The 17,447-nt window shown below is 38.1% G+C and overlaps 1 protein-coding gene across 1 annotated transcript in view; it reads left to right on the top strand.

Moving 5' to 3' along the window:
* LOC122808213 (immunoglobulin kappa light chain-like) overlaps positions 1-1,324 on the top strand; it is a 105,216-nt gene extending 103,892 nt beyond the window's left edge. Inside the window, exon 4 of the mRNA XM_044079177.1 lies at positions 1,131-1,324. Coding sequence (XP_043935112.1) covers positions 1,131-1,324 — 194 coding nt within the window. The remainder of the gene's footprint in view (positions 1-1,130) is intronic.
* Positions 1,325-17,447: the final 16,123 nt, after the last annotated feature.

Genomic DNA, 17,447 nt, shown 5'->3' with positions numbered 1-17,447 from the left:
GTGAAGACAATATATTAGTGTGTCAGTTTATGTATCAAAGTGGCTATACTTATTTCCTTGCAATAATAATTAAAGAAAGAGGAAGCAAGAACATTTTACCATAATTTTCAAAAGCAATAGAGAGAATAAGAGTGGTACAGAGAGAAGGAAACAGTATTCATTTTACCTAAATCCCAGCTATGAAATGTGAAGCCCCCGCTACCTTACTCATGTGCTAACCCTAACCTTAATCCTAACTCTACCCTGCCCGTAACCCTAGTCCTACGCATTACATTACTTAAAACTCTTTTCCCTTACAGTACCACAACATAAGACAAAAGGACACAGAACACACACAAAACAGCAAACATGCAAAACAGCAAATGTATCCCCTTATCCAACCCTTACACTCTAACACTAACCTGGAAACATTCATACATATACACTAGCAACTATAAACTTCTCAGTTAAAAATTCATTTTCCTGCACACTCCTACTTAACCTACACTGTAAAATGAAAATTCAGTTATTTGTGTATTGTGTTTTTCAACCCACAACCTTTTCAGTCAAGTTTGCATTAGATATTTTTATTGTAACCTCAGTTACGCACATTGATATGTGTGTGTATATAATGAGCGACCGTGTGTGTGTGTGTGTGTAGTGTGTGTATGCTTGTATGTGTGTGTGCGTGTCTGCGTGTGTGTGGTGTGTGTCTGTGTACTGTGTGTATGCCTGTATGTTTGTGTGTGTCTGTGTGTATGCATGTATGTTTGTAGGTGTGGGTGTGTGGTTGTGAGTGGGTGTGTGTTTGTGTGAGATTGCATGTGTGTGTAGTATGTGTGTGTGTGTGTGTGTGTGTGTGTGTGTGTGTGTGCGTGTGTGTGTGTGTGTGTGTGTGTGTGTGTGTGTGTGTGTGTGTGTGTGTAGGATTTGCTTGACAAACTGATGTATGCATGCACAGAGAAGGCAGTATGAAATGTAATAATGTGTTGAGATGTTTTCAAACCAGTGCCTACTGAAGGTACTACTGTGCTGACCACTTCAGGTTCTATGTTAGATATTATTAGATGTGTATTATTTTTATGCTCACATTTAAATAAACATCTTTTGTTATTGTTTTAGATAATTATTTGCTTTGGTATTTTTTTTAGGAAATAAGAGAGATGACTGCCCTCTGTATATTTTATACTTTGGGTTACCCCCCATTATCACCCTGGCAATGATTATACTACTGCTACACCGGAGACGTCAGAAAAGAGGTTCGATTTCTACAGAAATGGACAGAAGCAATGAACAAAGTCACTGTTTTAAAAATATAGAACAAGTCCCTGGAACCACCTGCTAGTACTCTTATATTATTTATATTGTATTTTGTTTGTTTAATTGTGTGTGTGTGTGTGTGTGTGTGTGTGTGTGTGTGTGTGTGTGTGTGTGTGTGTGTGTGTGTGTTTGTTTGGCTACTGCATTAATTTCATTTTTCAAATCTAAATCCACTGCAGCCTGTGCCAACTCACATGGTATAAAGGAATAAAACCCTGACTATAACCCATGTGACTCAGAGGTTGGAAAGGCAGGTATAGGAGGGACAGGAGCAATGAGACTGTGCCAACTTACCTGTCTCTGGGGGGGATGGGTAAAATTGTATGTGCCAGAGCACAGTCTCTGCCAGCATCCTTGGTGAAGACCAAGTATCAGTGAGGAGTACTATTTCAGGGAGAGATGGCCAGACGAGTACACTGGAAGCAAAGGTGTGGGCACACACACTACAGAGGCTCATTGCATCCCAACTATTGGATGCTTATATGCATGTGTAGGGCACACAGGCCCTAATAACAAACCCCAAGACCACATTGTGGATGACAGCATCTCACTTCCAGATAGCCTGACTCTTTTTTCCTGGGAAACACATGAGCCAAAAGGGTCTTGCCCTGTGGAATTAATGACCCTGCGGGACAGCCTTGAGAGGGCTGGCAGAAAATACAAAAACAATGTACTGCAACTTGATGATCTAGCTGTAAGGCTCCAGCTCTGCAGTTTGTACTGTAAAATGTGTTCAGAAATGAAAGGAGGGAGTAAAAGTTATTATACTACATTTTATAGAAAATGAATTCAATTCAGACATGAATTCCATACAATATCATAGACTTTTCGATATTTAAATATCTGACTGCTTCATGCATCTTTGATATCACCCCCTGGATGGTGTGTAAAATGGTAGACTGAATACAGATATTTCATATTAACAAAATGGTAATGAATTGCCTGAAAGTGTTATAACTAATTATGTAAGTAAGAGAGACAATGAATAGTTGCAAAAATATAAACACACACACACACACACACACACACACACACACACACACACACACACACACCAAGAAAATACAAACAAGAAACTGAAGTCACAGAGTGGTACGGGAACAGACAAGGAAAACAGGAACTCAAGGACTTAGCAGAAAATGTTAAAATTGCTGTTTTATTTATCCATTAAGCACTTTTATTCCTTCACTTCTAGGACTTTATCAGAATAAAATAACAGCCAACCATCACTTCCTTTTATATGTGGTGTCCCACAGGGCTCATCTACTTCTCTGAAGTACAAGCAAACACAGGAGGGTTATGGCTGACAAAGTTTGCAGATGACTGCAAACTGAACACATCTGACACAGATATCCTTCAGAAGGGCCTCACAGAAACGGATAACTGGTGCCAGAGCCATGGCCTAAAGTTAAACGCCAAGAAATGCATAGTCATACTCTTAAACAAGGTTACCCCTAGCTACCATATAGGTGGCAATCCACTGAGCACAGAAGAAGTTATCAGGATCTGGGGACCCAGGTTGACAGTAACCTCTTTTGACACTCACGTTGCTAAAGTAGTTAGGAAGACCTTCTACATTGCCCACCTGATCATGAAGGGATTCACATCTAGATCAAGGGAGGTCATCGTCCCCCTGTACTCATCACTCATTAGACCTATGATTGAGTACAATGCCCCATTCGGAATGTATCTGACCCGACACCTGCAGCAGCTGGAAAGGCCCCAAAAGTTCCTCACCAAAAGGATAAAGGGTCTCAAAAATATGTCTTATGCTGCCCGACTGAAAGAACTCCAGCTCTATTCAGTCGCATACCTCTTGCTCAGAGGTGACCTGTGCCTGACATACAAGGCCATGTCAAACCCAGATTTGATGAATATGCTTCACCTCAAAAAATCTAGATCCTTCAGAACCACAAGGGCGGGAGACTTAAACCTTGACACGGTTATTAATAGAATGTGCTGGAGGGACAGATTCATCACCCAGAGACTCCCTATGCTGTGGAACAAAATACCGGTACATGTGAGGCAGAGCACTGGCCTTGTTCAAGAGGAATCTTGACCAATGGATGGGAGATCGCAGATATACCCCAGGAATTACTTCAGTGTCACTGCTTGACAGAGGCACAGCAAAATAATAGGCATAGTTTTCTTATGAACCTATGAACCTATGAACCTATACACTGCTAACTAATTAATCCACTTATTTACATCCGTAAAGGTACACAACCTTATTACTACTCATAGAAATACATGAATAATAAATACATTCACTAATAGGTTTTACGGAAAACATTCATTGATGCATTAAAAAAATCACAATAAATAATAATAATCATATTTATCAAAGATTTTTTATAATTTAGCAGTGCAAAGTTTTGGAACCAGCTGAAATAAAATGTATTCATTTAAACCAGGGGGTGAAAAGGCATTTAATTTAAACTGCCACCGCAATTTTTTATACTCTAGCCTGGTCTCCCAGTCCCCTCCATGTAGATTTATTTCTACCTTTTCAAAAATGCCAAAGGTAAATTCATTGCGCGTATTATCAAATAATATGTGTTTACATAGGGCATTATTAACATTCTTATTTTTAATACTGTACACATGCTCACATATTCTCTTTTGAATGGTTCCCTAGGTTTTCTCCACATAAAAACATGAACACTTCTTACAAATAGATAAACAGTTCCAAATCTACCATATTTCCCTTTCTTAAAATTTACATTAGTTTTTAGATTATTCCCTGACTTTATGCTTTCTTCATCAATTATATAAGGACATTGACTACAAAATCCACATTTCCTAGTGTTTTGTCTACTATTTTTTCTCTTGAAGCCATAGAAACCTAATTTGGTTTTATATCATCCTATTTCTGTTAAGAGGGTAAGTAAGTAGTTTTTAAGGTCTGGAAAGAGTTAGTCATTGGTGTTGTAAGTGTGCGTGTCTATGGCTTAAAATTCAGTATTTTGAAAGTCAGCATTGTAAGCTTTCAGTATAATGAGACTCACTCAAATGAGTTTTCAGTATTTTGAAAATTAGGTATTGTGGTCTCAGTCAAATGAAATTCAGTATTTTGAGTTTTCAGTCATGTGAAGTAGATCCATATGAATATATATATAACTTGTATATGCATGCAGATGTGTAATAAGTATATTCAACTACAGATATAATGCCTATGCTTGGGATTCCCAAAAATGCTGAATATGTCACCTCAAATACACAGAATTGTGATCAGAAGCTTGTAAATGGATAGTTATCCAAAATCAGTGTTATATGTTAATGGACAAGCCTCTTGTCACTCTCACTCTGCTACATGTTTCAGTCATAGGCTGTCATTACTTGGAAGAAGGAAAATTGTCTTCTTTTTCACACACACACACACACACACACACACACACACACACACACACACACACACACACAAAAAAAAGAATTTCCCTTCTTCCTTTTTTCTGCAAATTCAGATAAAAGTCACATTTTCAAAATGCAGTGCTCAAACGTATATGATTCAAGCACTTGTACTGCAGATAAAGAAATTACTCTCTGCCTGTTTATACATGCATACACACACACACACACATACATATATATATATATATATATATATATATATATATATATATATATATATATATGAGTAATGCAGGTTTGATTGAAAATACATTTGATTGGTGAACTTTTTTCTGTCTTAAAAATATCTGTGGCTCAGTTGATCGAATTACATTATATTCCATTTCCTAAAGATCAACTATAATAAACTTCTTTGGATTTTGCCTTCTTTGCGGTTGTGTAACTATGGAGGAGTTAGTATATTTGAAGTTCTGGGGATGTGGAGACAGAATTTCAGTACTGAGGGGTATGGGGGCACAACCCCCCATGTTAAAATACATGCTTGAAGTTTTATTTAGGTAGGGTTACAATATTTTGATAATTTGTATTTAGACTTTTTTTAATGTTATTCATTGCTAATATAATTACATGATATTTTGTATTTTGTACAATTGTATTAGCAATGAAATGAATAGTAATATAATTTTAATTTTTTTAAATACGTACACATAGATATAGATATAGATACATGTGTGTGTGTGTGTGTGTGTGTGTGTGTGTGTGTGTGTGCATGTATAATACATAGATATACGCAATATGTATATATTTGCATGATGGTAAATACATGCCTGTATAAAATGCAGACATATGCAGTAGGTATATGCATGTAACATTTAGGGACATTTGTATGCATATATGTTTATACAGATTAGTATACTATGCATGTGTACATGATATAATATATGTAAAATATGAAGTTATGTATACTTTGTATGCATAGAATAGGTGGATGCATGAGTACTTATAACAGGTATACAAGCATGTACATGTGTTTCCTTCAGTCACTGCAGATAAGTTTTTAATAGTCACAGTGACAGTGACTGCCCTCTGTGTGTGTGTGACATACCTGCTCCCAGAACACGTGCCATACATCATACATAAGTCAGGATAGCCAATTGTAGTATCAGCTAATTTGCATTACTTCTGTTTTATAGGAAGAACAGGCAGGAAGAGACTTCAAAAGAAAAATGCAGAAGAACCAGAGGTACTGATTAAACCTTAATACAAATACCATCAGTTCAAATAATCACGTGGATATCTGTTGTATTTATGAAGTATTTCTTGTTTCTTACAGACAGAATACGCATCCCTGAGGCTAATGAAATGATTTATCACAGAATCTCTCTATGCAGTTACATCTAATAAGAACAGATCCTGGAGATGGACTGAGTGAACTTAATCAATCATATCCCCAGTTTTACTTTGTTTTGTTATTATTTCATTAATCGGCTATCTTGACTAGAGGTGAAATGAAATGAATATTCCATGTTATTTATTAACCACACATTTTGATGAAATGTTTTTCTCACAAGGTTAAAAATCCCATCAGTTCAGACTACTCTTTCCCACTTACTCTTTTTGCAGATATATCCACTCGCATGATGAACTCTGATTCCATTTATATTTATAAAACAGCATTTTCAGTTTTCCTAATAGTCATGGTCAGGAATCTGTACAATTACCATACACAAGCTCCTTCCCCAAATAGAACAAGTGGTAAAGTAAACGCCTTTTCTAAAGATGTAACCTTGTAGTACCATATCAACAACACCAGATGGTGTGACGGGTACCTAATCTAATGTATTTCCTGTTTCTTGAATAAACTGCTATTACCTAATGGAGTACTTCCCTAGCAACTTTCAAAACCAGTGTGGGAGAATATGCTTGATGGGGGACATTGTTAGTCTTCCATGAGTACTGGGTGATGTGGTTGACCTTTTCAATGCGTTTCTTGGCCATAAGATGAGTAAGAACCTATGAACCTATAAATACCACACAGTATGGGAAATAGAGAACGTATGCATATTCTCAGGGCTCATGTACAGATAAACAGAAGCAGTGTTGCAATATATCACTAAGAGAAATATATCTAGAATAGCTTAGCATTCTGTTGATATACTGGGGAGCCCCTGTTAATGTTCATATATTGGAACAAATGCAGTGGGGGGTCAGCAGAGAAGGTACAAGCTCATCTGTAAGAAAGGTTATCATGGAGTCTTCAGATTAATGTTGATGTATCCCAAGTACAGACCAGATGAACCCCCTGTAAAAGACATATGGGCATTTCAATGACCTTTTAAAGATATGAGCTCAAACAAGTCTTCTCACGTAAGGACAGTCAGCATATGTTACAACTACTGCAACAAATGCATATTATCCCAAAGAATGTAAACAAGTTTTTAATGGAATTAATGATGTGATTTTAATTATAGTGCCATTAAGTATATTTTGTTGATCAACATAAACATTTTAACAATATCCTAATCATGGGATTTGTAAAGACTGGAAATTGACCTCAAGTCGTGAAAATTACTAGTTAGTACCCACTCTGAATGTAAAATTGTAACTTGTGGGGTACCACATGGATCAGGTCTGGGTTTATTTTATAGACATCTAAGCCAATATCCCAGAAGTGTGGCTGACCAAGTTTGCTGATGACAGCAAGCTGGACACAGTTATATCCTTATCCACTAATACTAAGCTGCTCCAATAAGAGCTAGCATATGCGCATACCTGATATACTTGAAATGATCTCATGCTAAATGCAAAACAGTGCATTGTAGTTCAGCAAAATTACTCCTCTTTAACAAATATGTTTAAAAGAGACCTGGGAGTTTACAGAACAACTGTCTCTCTTTTCATTATCATGTTTCCACCATAATAAGAAAATCCTTCTGTACGACCTAGATAATTTCCAGTGGAATACCTCAATATCCAAAGAAGTCATTTTAGAGTACCCCTGTTCTATGAGACTTATTAGCCAATGCAAAGCCTTCATCTTTGATGTGCAGAAATCCAAGTATATTGCTCAACTTGAAAGTCCTTAACAATTTTTAGCCAAGAAAATTAAAAAACTTAAATACTTCAACTATCCTGACAGCTTAGATCATCTCTCCTTCTGGTGACTAGTCTAATGGCTGCTCTGAAGTGCCCTCTGTCTTCTTTTTCAGCCACAAAAGATGCAACCCTATTTGACCTCTTAAATATAGCTGAAGTAAGCAGTCTATTTTCTATATTTGCATAACTGAACATATAGGTACTAATTCCCTTCTTAAAAATCTATTGCAGTCCTGAAATCAGACCACGTCAAGTAGCTGTTGATAAACTCTCTCTTCCATTATGAATGACAAGGACTTGATTTTTTAGATGGGCCTATATTTCTCTTCTAAAACAACTTTATGTCAATTTCAAGAAGGTTCTGTTTATTCTTTAAGAAATTTATACCACGTTCATAGTGAGTCAGCACTCCTGCCTCAGTTTGTTGAAGTTATTGTATGAACTGGGGCTTGTGTGCTTTCACGGTTTTTCTAGGGCTTATCTCTTTTCCTCAAGTTGCCTCTTAACAGAGTTTAAAAGCCAAGAACTCTTATCTACACTTAACCTCCACATTTTTTACTGTAAATTTTTTGTCCTGGATGATGGAGACACTATTAATGCATAGCTTCAACACAATTGTTGCCTGTTCTGGGAGGTGATCATTTCCAAAATGACAGACCCCAATTCTCAAAGTAGAATATCTCCCCTCAAGTGGCAAATGTCCTTTGCATCAGTTCCTGTGTTAACAAAGGATATAAAAAGTAAGGGGTGCTTCTCAGGATCAAAAGTTTATAACTGCAGAAACAGAGGCAAGTTGCCTGCTGTCATTCAGAGGAACAATTGAACACCCTCCCTGTAGGATCAGGACTTTGGTAGAATGGCAGGTCATTACTGTGTGGCCACATTAATGGCTGGTGAAAATTCTCCTTAATTTCTGTTTTGGATGGACTTTACTGCAGATGGCTAATATTGCAAAGACTAACAAGCTTCATCTTTAGTCCTGAGTCTTATTGCCAAAGTTTCCATGTCTCCACTTTGTGACTCTGAACAAGTTGCTTAACCAGAGAGTGGTCCCAGGACATCTCTGTAAAACACCCCTTGTACCCATTGTGCTCACCTGCTAAACAAATAAGAAAAATCAAGATCTGTTTGTATACCGCAGTGATCCAATCTAATGAATAGAATGAAACATCTTCAACTAAGAGCAGCTTATACAAATTTTCACAGAGAAGTCCTTGCAGTTACACCACTTCTGTCTGTTGCTCAGGAACTGCATCCAACAGAGAACCCCATCTTAGGAGTTCAAAGGACAAATGAAAGATGAAGGGTTAGCTCCTTCAGTTGGCTGGTTCCTAAAGTATAAATTATATTCAGCAATGATAACTTAGCATTTTTTATTACTAGGAACCTTCAGCAGCAAATTAAAAACAGCTCCTACTATGGATATTAAGTAAACTTACCATGATTTCACAGGCCTTTCACCCTTGTTCACTGTTACATTACTTTGGCTTCTGCGTCTTATGATAATCTTACTAAACTCTTGTTCATACAACTATTTAAAAGTCTGCACATAGAATCATATTGTACTTACTGACTCCTAGCTTTAAAAGTTTGTACTGAAATGTCAGTGGATAACCTCAGAGTCATTCTTTCTCATTTTAATACAACTTTCTCTTAGCAGGAGTGTCTCACATGACCTTACAAAGCTCAAAGCCTATCCATTAGTTCCCTTGTTACTAGCTGTTATCTACAAGTACCCCCACGTAGTTATCCTATAGTTTACAAATTCCAGGTGTTTTATGTTTTGAACTGTACATTATTCAAATGCTATGTTTTAATATGTACATGAATTTCCCGATTTTTAATGTAGCTAACAAAACTGTACTGGAAAATATCATGATATACAGTTTTGCTGTTATGTTCTCCTGTTACTTAGATTGCTATAATGCATTGCATGGACCACTTAGAAAAAAGGACTTAGTACAATGGTAGTACAGTAGGTTTCACTTGCTCTGTAATGCATAATAAATAAGTACAAAGTTAACCACAATTACTCAGATATAATAGCAACAAAGTGTATGAGATATAGGTGGCCAGATCATGAGAAGCTGCCTGTAGTGTATACTATGCATTGTATAAAAAGTGTTTCAGTTGTGTGCTTGAAAAGTGAAACAGTTCTTGCATAATCATATGTCTTCTTGCCAGTACATGGTGCACACTACATTGGAATGAATGACACATGGAAAAGCAACATTATGAACTGTTTATTTCGGTGGCACAGTGACAGATATTGTAATTGTGCTCATGGGGTGAGAGGTGTAGAAAGCTGGCAGGCTACACAGCAAACAGGCATTCTTCCCTCTATACATCAGTAGTAAACAATGTGCTTGGAAGAAATCTTTACTCAGAGGATGCATTGCAATACAGGCAGGGAGCTCCAGTTTATAATGCCACACAGTGCTGGGGTGAAACTGTGCCACAAAATGTGATACACAGTAGTGCAGTAATCAGTTGTCTGTATGTCATAAGTGCACATGGTGCTGGGGGCGGTGTACAAGTATAGTAGGATGCACACCAAATGTGTACTCTGTGTCCTACATAACAATAGTACACAAGGTGCAACATGTTTCAAACACTATGCTCATTGTGAATTTTATTTATTTGTTTTTAAATTTGACGTGTGGGTGCATTCTTGCACCTTGCATGAAATAAGGGGACATCTTTCAGTGTGGAACATCTGAAAGGTAAACGGTAGTGAGCAATATAATCCAGAAATGTGCTGAACTCTGTTTTACATCCACATATCTATCTGTCTGTCTTTCAGGGCTCCCTATTGAAATCTCAAGACTTGCTTGTCGAGCCCCAAGTTACAGAAAAAGCAGATTGAAAATGCTGAGGAGTGAATATCCAACATCACTCTTCTCCTTTAAACTTGTTTTTTGCATGGGGCAAGCACCTCTGTGGGGGGGGGGGGGGTAAACCCTTCCAAACTTATGTATACCAGCTCTGAGATCACCATACTTTGGAAAAAAGAGACTATTTCAAGATACATCAGTTTCAAAGTTATTATATGTAAGTCTGAATTTTTGGCCATTTATACATCTTGGGACTCTGGGACGCAGATCCCAACATTTCTACCATCTCTCTCTCTCTCTCTCTCTCTCTATATATATATATATATATATATATTTGTGTTTGCATTTGTATCTGTATCTGTCTATATCTATACATGTCTATCTATCTAGATATTTATATCTGCATGAATATGGGATACAATAGTTTTGTTGTGTGATACATGACATATACTGTATTCTAGGTGTAGTGAGTCACACATGAAGCATACTGTACTCTAGGTGTAGTGAGTGACACATGAAGCATACTGTACTGTAGGTGTAGTGAGTGGCACATGAAACATATTGTATTCTAGGTGTAGTGAGTGACACATGAAGTATACTGTATTCTAGGTGTGGTGAGTGACACATGAAGCATACTGCACTGTAGGTGTAGTGAGTGGCACATGAAGCATACTGTATTCTAGGTGTAGTGAGTGACACATGAAGCATACTGTACTGTAGGTGGAGTCAGTGACACAAGGCACACTGTAATGTAGGTATAGCGAGTGACATAGCATACTTTACTGTACTGTAGGTGTAGCAAGTGACACATGAAGCATACTGTACTTTAGGTACAGTATACTGAGTGATACATTAAGAATACTGTAATATAGATGTTTCAAGTGACACATGAAGCATACTGCACTGTACTGTAAGTGTAGTGAGTGACACATAAAGCATGCTGTACTCTAGGTGTAACAAGTGACAAATTAAACATACTATACTCTAGGCGTAGTGAGTGATACACTAAGCATACTGTACTCAAGATATATCAAGTAACACATGAAGCATACTATACTTTACTGTACCGTAGGTGTAGCGAGAAACACATGAAGCATGCTGTACTCTAGGTGTAGACAGTGATACTTAGGTCTACTGAGTGATACATGAAGCATACTTTACTGTAGGTGCAGTGAGTGACCCATGAAGCACACTTTAATGTACTGTAGATGTAGCGAAAGACACATGAAATCTGTACAGAGTCACACATAGTCAAACAAAATAGCTTATAGTTGTTCAAAGGGTAATAAAGATACATTTATGCAAACATTGTAAGAAACACACCTTTAAAAATAAAGATAGAAAACACTTTGGATGCACTCATTTAAAGTATGATGTTATTTACAATATTTACACTGTTATGTTTTGTGATAAGTAGCTCTCGGAAATTGTAGAGAGCTTAGACACACTCATGGTGAAGTAACTATGGGAGATATTAGAGAGGTTAGGAACCTGTGACAAAGCCTCCTGGGGGCAAATATTTAAATAGATTTAGGTAGGGTGATGGCAGGTACAGTTCCATTTAGAGGACAGGTATTTGAAAAGCTGGGATTTAAAGTTCTCTGAGTTTGGTATAGTTCTAAGAGTGGAAGGAAGGGAATTACATTTCTTTCCTATGGAGAAAGAGAGGAGAAGTTGGCCAGGAGGATGTTTGAGCTTGCATATAGCAATTAAGTTTTGATGCTCAGATCTGAGAGTTCTGCTGGGGGTGTAAGGGGGAAGGATATTTGCTACAGCAGGACATTTAGTAGGGTGAAATATAAGTCTGTGTGCAGTGGTAAGTTGGAGGTAGTTTGGGAGTTCAAGCCAGTTCAGAGATTGTAGGGTAAGGCAGTGATGGGTGGAATTTCTGGATTTGGTGGCAAATTTAGAGATTTTATTATAGCAGTTTTCTAGTTTGGAGGAGATAGAGGTGGTTAGATTGGTTAGGAGAGGGGCTCCGTATAATAAAGAGGGAAGAAAATAAGTAGTGGCCAGAGCTTGCCTAGTGGAGTTTGAGAGGAAGCAATTATTCCTGTATAGCATGCCTAGTTTTTGGTGGGTTTTCTTAATATTTTGTTGAATGTGGATGTCAAACTTGAGGTATTCGTCAATAGTAATGCTGAGAAGTTTAACGAGGGGAACCACTTCTATAGGTGAGTTGGTTTGGCTAAGGACTTTGAAAGTACTTTTGTTGTAAGAGTAAGTGTTAGTGGGGGGGGGTAGAATTTTTAATTTATTAGCATTGAGAGAAGTGGTTTTGGTGCATCCATTCTTCGGTTATTGAAAAAGCAGTTTGGGTTTTGTTGGAGGCAGAGCAGACAAGATTGAGTCATCTGCGTACTGAATGATTTTGACATCAGGAATGGCAGTGTGAAAATTATTAATGAAGATATTAAACAGCATAGGTCCAAGGATGGACCCCTGTGGTACACCAGTTGGGGTAGGTAAGAAGGAAGAGGTGGAGTTCTTCCATTTGACTGCTTAAGATCTGTCTGATAGGTAGCTGGAGAACCAGAATAAAGTGTTTGGTGAGAGATGGAGGTTTGAGAGATGATAGAGAAGGTGCTTGTGGGAAACAGTATCGAATGCTTTAGACAGATCTGGCAAAACTGTAGAGACCAAGTGTCCTGAGTCTCGGGCTTGATTGACAGTTTCTAGGAATGACAGTACAGCGGTTATAGTGCTATGGCCTGGGAGGAAGCCATGTTGGGTAGGTGTAAGAAGATGGTTTTGGGTAAGAAAAGGCATAAGTTGGAGGTGGATGCACTTTTCTAGGATTTTGGATATTGGTGAGAGCAGAGCGATAGGGCGGAAGTTTTAGATGTTGGTGTTTTTGTCTCCTTTGTGAAGAGGAAGAATATAAGCTGAGCACCAGAGTTTGGGGACATATGATTCATTTACGGATCTGTTAATAATGATGCTAATTGGGAGAGCTATTCTATCAGCAGCACGTTTTAGGAAGGTGGAGGGAATATTGTCAGGAGCATTAGAACAAGGTTTAAGTTTGAATAGAAGTTTTTTTTATAAAGTTAGTGGAGACAGGTTTGAGCTCAAATATAAAGGGATGGCTATTAGGGGAATTAGATAGAGAAGAGTGAGGGACTGGTGGGTTATCATTGGGGAAAGTCTTGGTCAGTTCAGAAGTAGTTTATATGAAAAATGAGTTAAATTCAGAGCCTAGTTCAAGGTTGGATTTACTAGGGTCAGGACAGGGGTTATTCTTAGAGCCAGGATTAAGAACTGAGTTTACTGATTTCCAGAACTGCTTGGGATTTTTATTATTGTTGGAGTGTAGCTTGATATAGTAGAATTTTTTTGTCCTTAGTGATTAGCTGTTTTGCAAGGTTACAGAGTTGTTTGTATTGCAGCAGGGTATTTGGCAATTTATTGTTTTGGTAAAGCTTCCATACTTTGTCCCTATGGAGCAGAATTTCTTTTGTATCTTTAGTTAACCAGGGGGCTGTATTAGTCTTTATCCTTTTATTTCTTAGAGGGGCTATAGACTTTAGACTGTCTAGGAAGACAGAGTTAAAGTAGTCTATGGCACTGTCAAGTGGAAGGGTGTTTAGAATTTGCCAGTCCATTTGTTCGAGCATGTTAGAGAAAGTTATGGGGTTGAAGTTACTGAGGTTACGAGTAAGAATGTATTGGTGCTGATGAGGTGAAGAGTTGGTTGCACGATGAATGAAAGCTGGAAGGTGGTCACTAATGGAGTCAGGGATTGTGCCAGAGTTAGTTATTTTATTTGGATCAGAGACTAAGATCCAATCAATAGTGGATCCAGGGGGGTTAGTTTTGTTAGGTTGGCTGATGGGGAGAATCATTTGAGTGAAGTTATAGAGGTTAATGGATAGAGAGGGAGAGGGACTGTTAACTTTATTCCAGTTAATATTTACATCACCTAGAATGTAGGTTTCGTAATTAATTTCAGTGGATGCCCATAGGAGAATGTCTTCAAGGGTAGAGATATTGTTACTAGGTGAGGTATATAGAGCAATAATGCAGATAATTTTGTATTTATTCATTTTTACTAGTCCAGCTGTAAGTTCAGTGTTGTTGAATTGTGGGATTGGAATTTGGAGAGGTATTAAGGTTATTTCTGAGAGTATGGAATCCAGGGGGTAGGATCTCAGAATCGGAGATATGGGCTTTGAGCCAAGTTTCGGAGATGGCTAGGATGTCTGGTTGGTTATGGCTTAGCCAAGCTTGAAATTGGTGAACTTTTTTGTTGAGACTCTGGGCATTGATAGTAAATATTTTTAGGATGTTGTGAGGGGAGGAAGGAGATAGGGGGTAGGTTTTGTGAATAATGGGGCTGGGACCAAGGTTGGGGTGAATATCTCCAGCTAAGTCTAGAGTGTTGAAAGAAATGAGCTTTAGCTGTTTAGGTTTGCAAAGTAAGAGTTTGGGTAGATCTAAGATTAGTTTATGTTTCAGTTTATTAGCAGTGGAGAAGATTTTAGGGTAGAATAGGTGCAGAAGGTTAGGCTGAATGAGTGAAGGTGAGATAGAAAGGAAATGGGAGTAAGAGTGTGGGTAAAGGTAGGTTTATATGGAGGTTATTTTTGTAGGTAATATTGGACAACTATCAGAGGAGTATGAGGTAGTATAGAATAAGGGAATTAGGAAAAAAAGGAGGAAGCAGGGTCCTGGAGAGTGTGACACATTATTGAAAGCATGTCAGAGCAAAGTGAGGAAGATTAGTATAGAGTAGGAGAAGGATGGTTGTGCAGAAGAGAGGGTTTATGAAGAGATATAGTTGGTTTTCTTAGAAGTACAAGAAAGAGGAGGGGACTTTAAGTTGTTAGGGAGGAAGAGCGATGTAAGTATGTGGGCTGGATATAAGTAGGTGGAGTAATAGGGGAAGAGCTTCTATTGGATAATAAGGCAGGCTGGGAGGAGATAGGGAAGAATAAAGGTAGGCGTGATGGGGTGGGTGGTATCTGGGGGCAGGGTAGGGGAGTGGAGTGAGCCCACAGGGCAGACAGAGAGGGAAGAGCCAGGTAGGTGTGAGAGGTCCACAGAGCAGCAAGAAACAATCAGTTAGTGTGGCTCTGTAGTTGGAACTGAGTGTAGGCTAGAGGGAGGTAAATTGCAAAAATTTGGTCCGAATTAGAGGTTAAGGGAAGAGCAGATAGTTCCACTTTCCAAGAAAGAGATGCTTGAAAACTTTAGCTTAGGAGTGAAAGTGGAACACAGGCTTGAATGCGAGCGTTACACTAAAGTGGGAGTTTGCTGCCACCTAGAGGTGAAAATAGGGTGGGCTACAGAGTGAAACTAATTGGTCTTGGGGAAGAGAGACTAGGGTACAGTGTAGCCGAGGGGGGTAAGGGGGTGCGGTAGGCTGCTAATATGCTTGCTATGGGTAGGTTATTGTCAATATTGTACACATTCCAAGAGCTAGTCTAGATACATACACGCTATTCTAAGCAGGTTGGAGGGATAGCACTGTGATAGGCAGTCTGAGGCAGGCATCTTTTGCAGGGGGTTTTCCAGTTAAAGTTTAATTTTGATGAGGGGAGACACCCAAGGAGCAAGCTGTAATGAGAGAGAGAGGTTTTAGAAAAAGTGTTAGTTAACCTTAGGGGATCCCTGGGATTAACTTTAGAATACAGATGATGTTGATGTGGCATATTAGGTTGAATGTTAGTATGTTCCCTGGTCTAAATGAAGCTGTTTGTATTAATAGTGCCCTTAAAATTAGAGCATCAAAGTTGTGAGCTTTTAATTATGCTTGTTTGCATTTATTTGTTTTTACCAGCAATTCCGTAGGGATGTCTAATGTTTTTAATGTTAGGCTGTTTTAAAAACTATTTTTTTAATATCTATTTGCTCTTAATTCTTTTCTTTTATTGCTAAATTATTGATTGATTCATGGAGGGTATTTAAACAGGGCATGTCTCTCTACTCAAATTAGTTTTGATGAATTCCAGCTTGTATATGGACAAAAGTGCTCAATTAATAAGTATTTCTAACTCTTAAGCACCTCTTTTTTTTTGCTTTGGATCTATTCTTGCAGTGGCTGACTGTTTTTTATTCTGGTAGAGTGATCTAACTTTCACCTCACATTTTTTATGGCTATTTGTTTGGTCTTGTGGGGTTGCTCTATTCTTTCTGGTTATACAGCTGTATTGAAGGTATAGTGAGTGACACATGAAGCATACTTTACTGTACTGTAGGGGTAGTGAGTGACACATTACGCATACTGTACTGTAGGTGTAGTGAGTGACACACGAAGCATACTGTACTGTAGGTGTAGTGAGTTACATATGAAGCATACTTTAATGTACTATAGGTGTAGTGAGTGACACATGAAACATGCTGTACTCTAGATGTAATGAGTGATACACTAACCATACTGCACTGTAGGTGCATCAAGTGACACATGAAGCATCAAGTGACATATGAAGCATACTGTACTGCACTGTAGATGTAGAGAGTGACGCATGAAGCATACTGTAGGTAGGCTTAGTGAATGTCTTTTATGAACAGTGGCAAAGCCACAAGTCACAAACTGAGTTCCCAACTACAAGATAATTAATTTTCATTCATCATACAGAGAAGACGTAAATTAATTCAGTTACATACATACATACAAATGTTTCAAGCACGGGCATTAAAGCCCTTCTAGCTTGCCAATATGCCAAAACACTTGTTCCCATAATAAATGTCCAGGCTGTTCTTAAAAATATCTAAACTAGTACTTGCTTTAATGTAATTTGGTAGTCTGCTCCAAGCATCAGCTACTCTGTGAGAGAACCAATTAGTACACTTCTCATTCCTGTAGAATTTTCTACATAGGTTATCTGAGAATTCTCTAGTACTATTTGATAACCCCAACATTCA

This window comes from Protopterus annectens, chromosome 8.part0 (assembly GCF_019279795.1).
Source record: "Protopterus annectens isolate FY-2018-M chromosome 8.part0, PAN1.0, whole genome shotgun sequence".
Lineage (NCBI taxonomy): Eukaryota > Metazoa > Chordata > Ceratodontiformes > Protopteridae > Protopterus > Protopterus annectens.
Note: the sequence above shows the minus strand (reverse complement) of the source record. Positions and strands in the feature narration are given on the sequence as shown.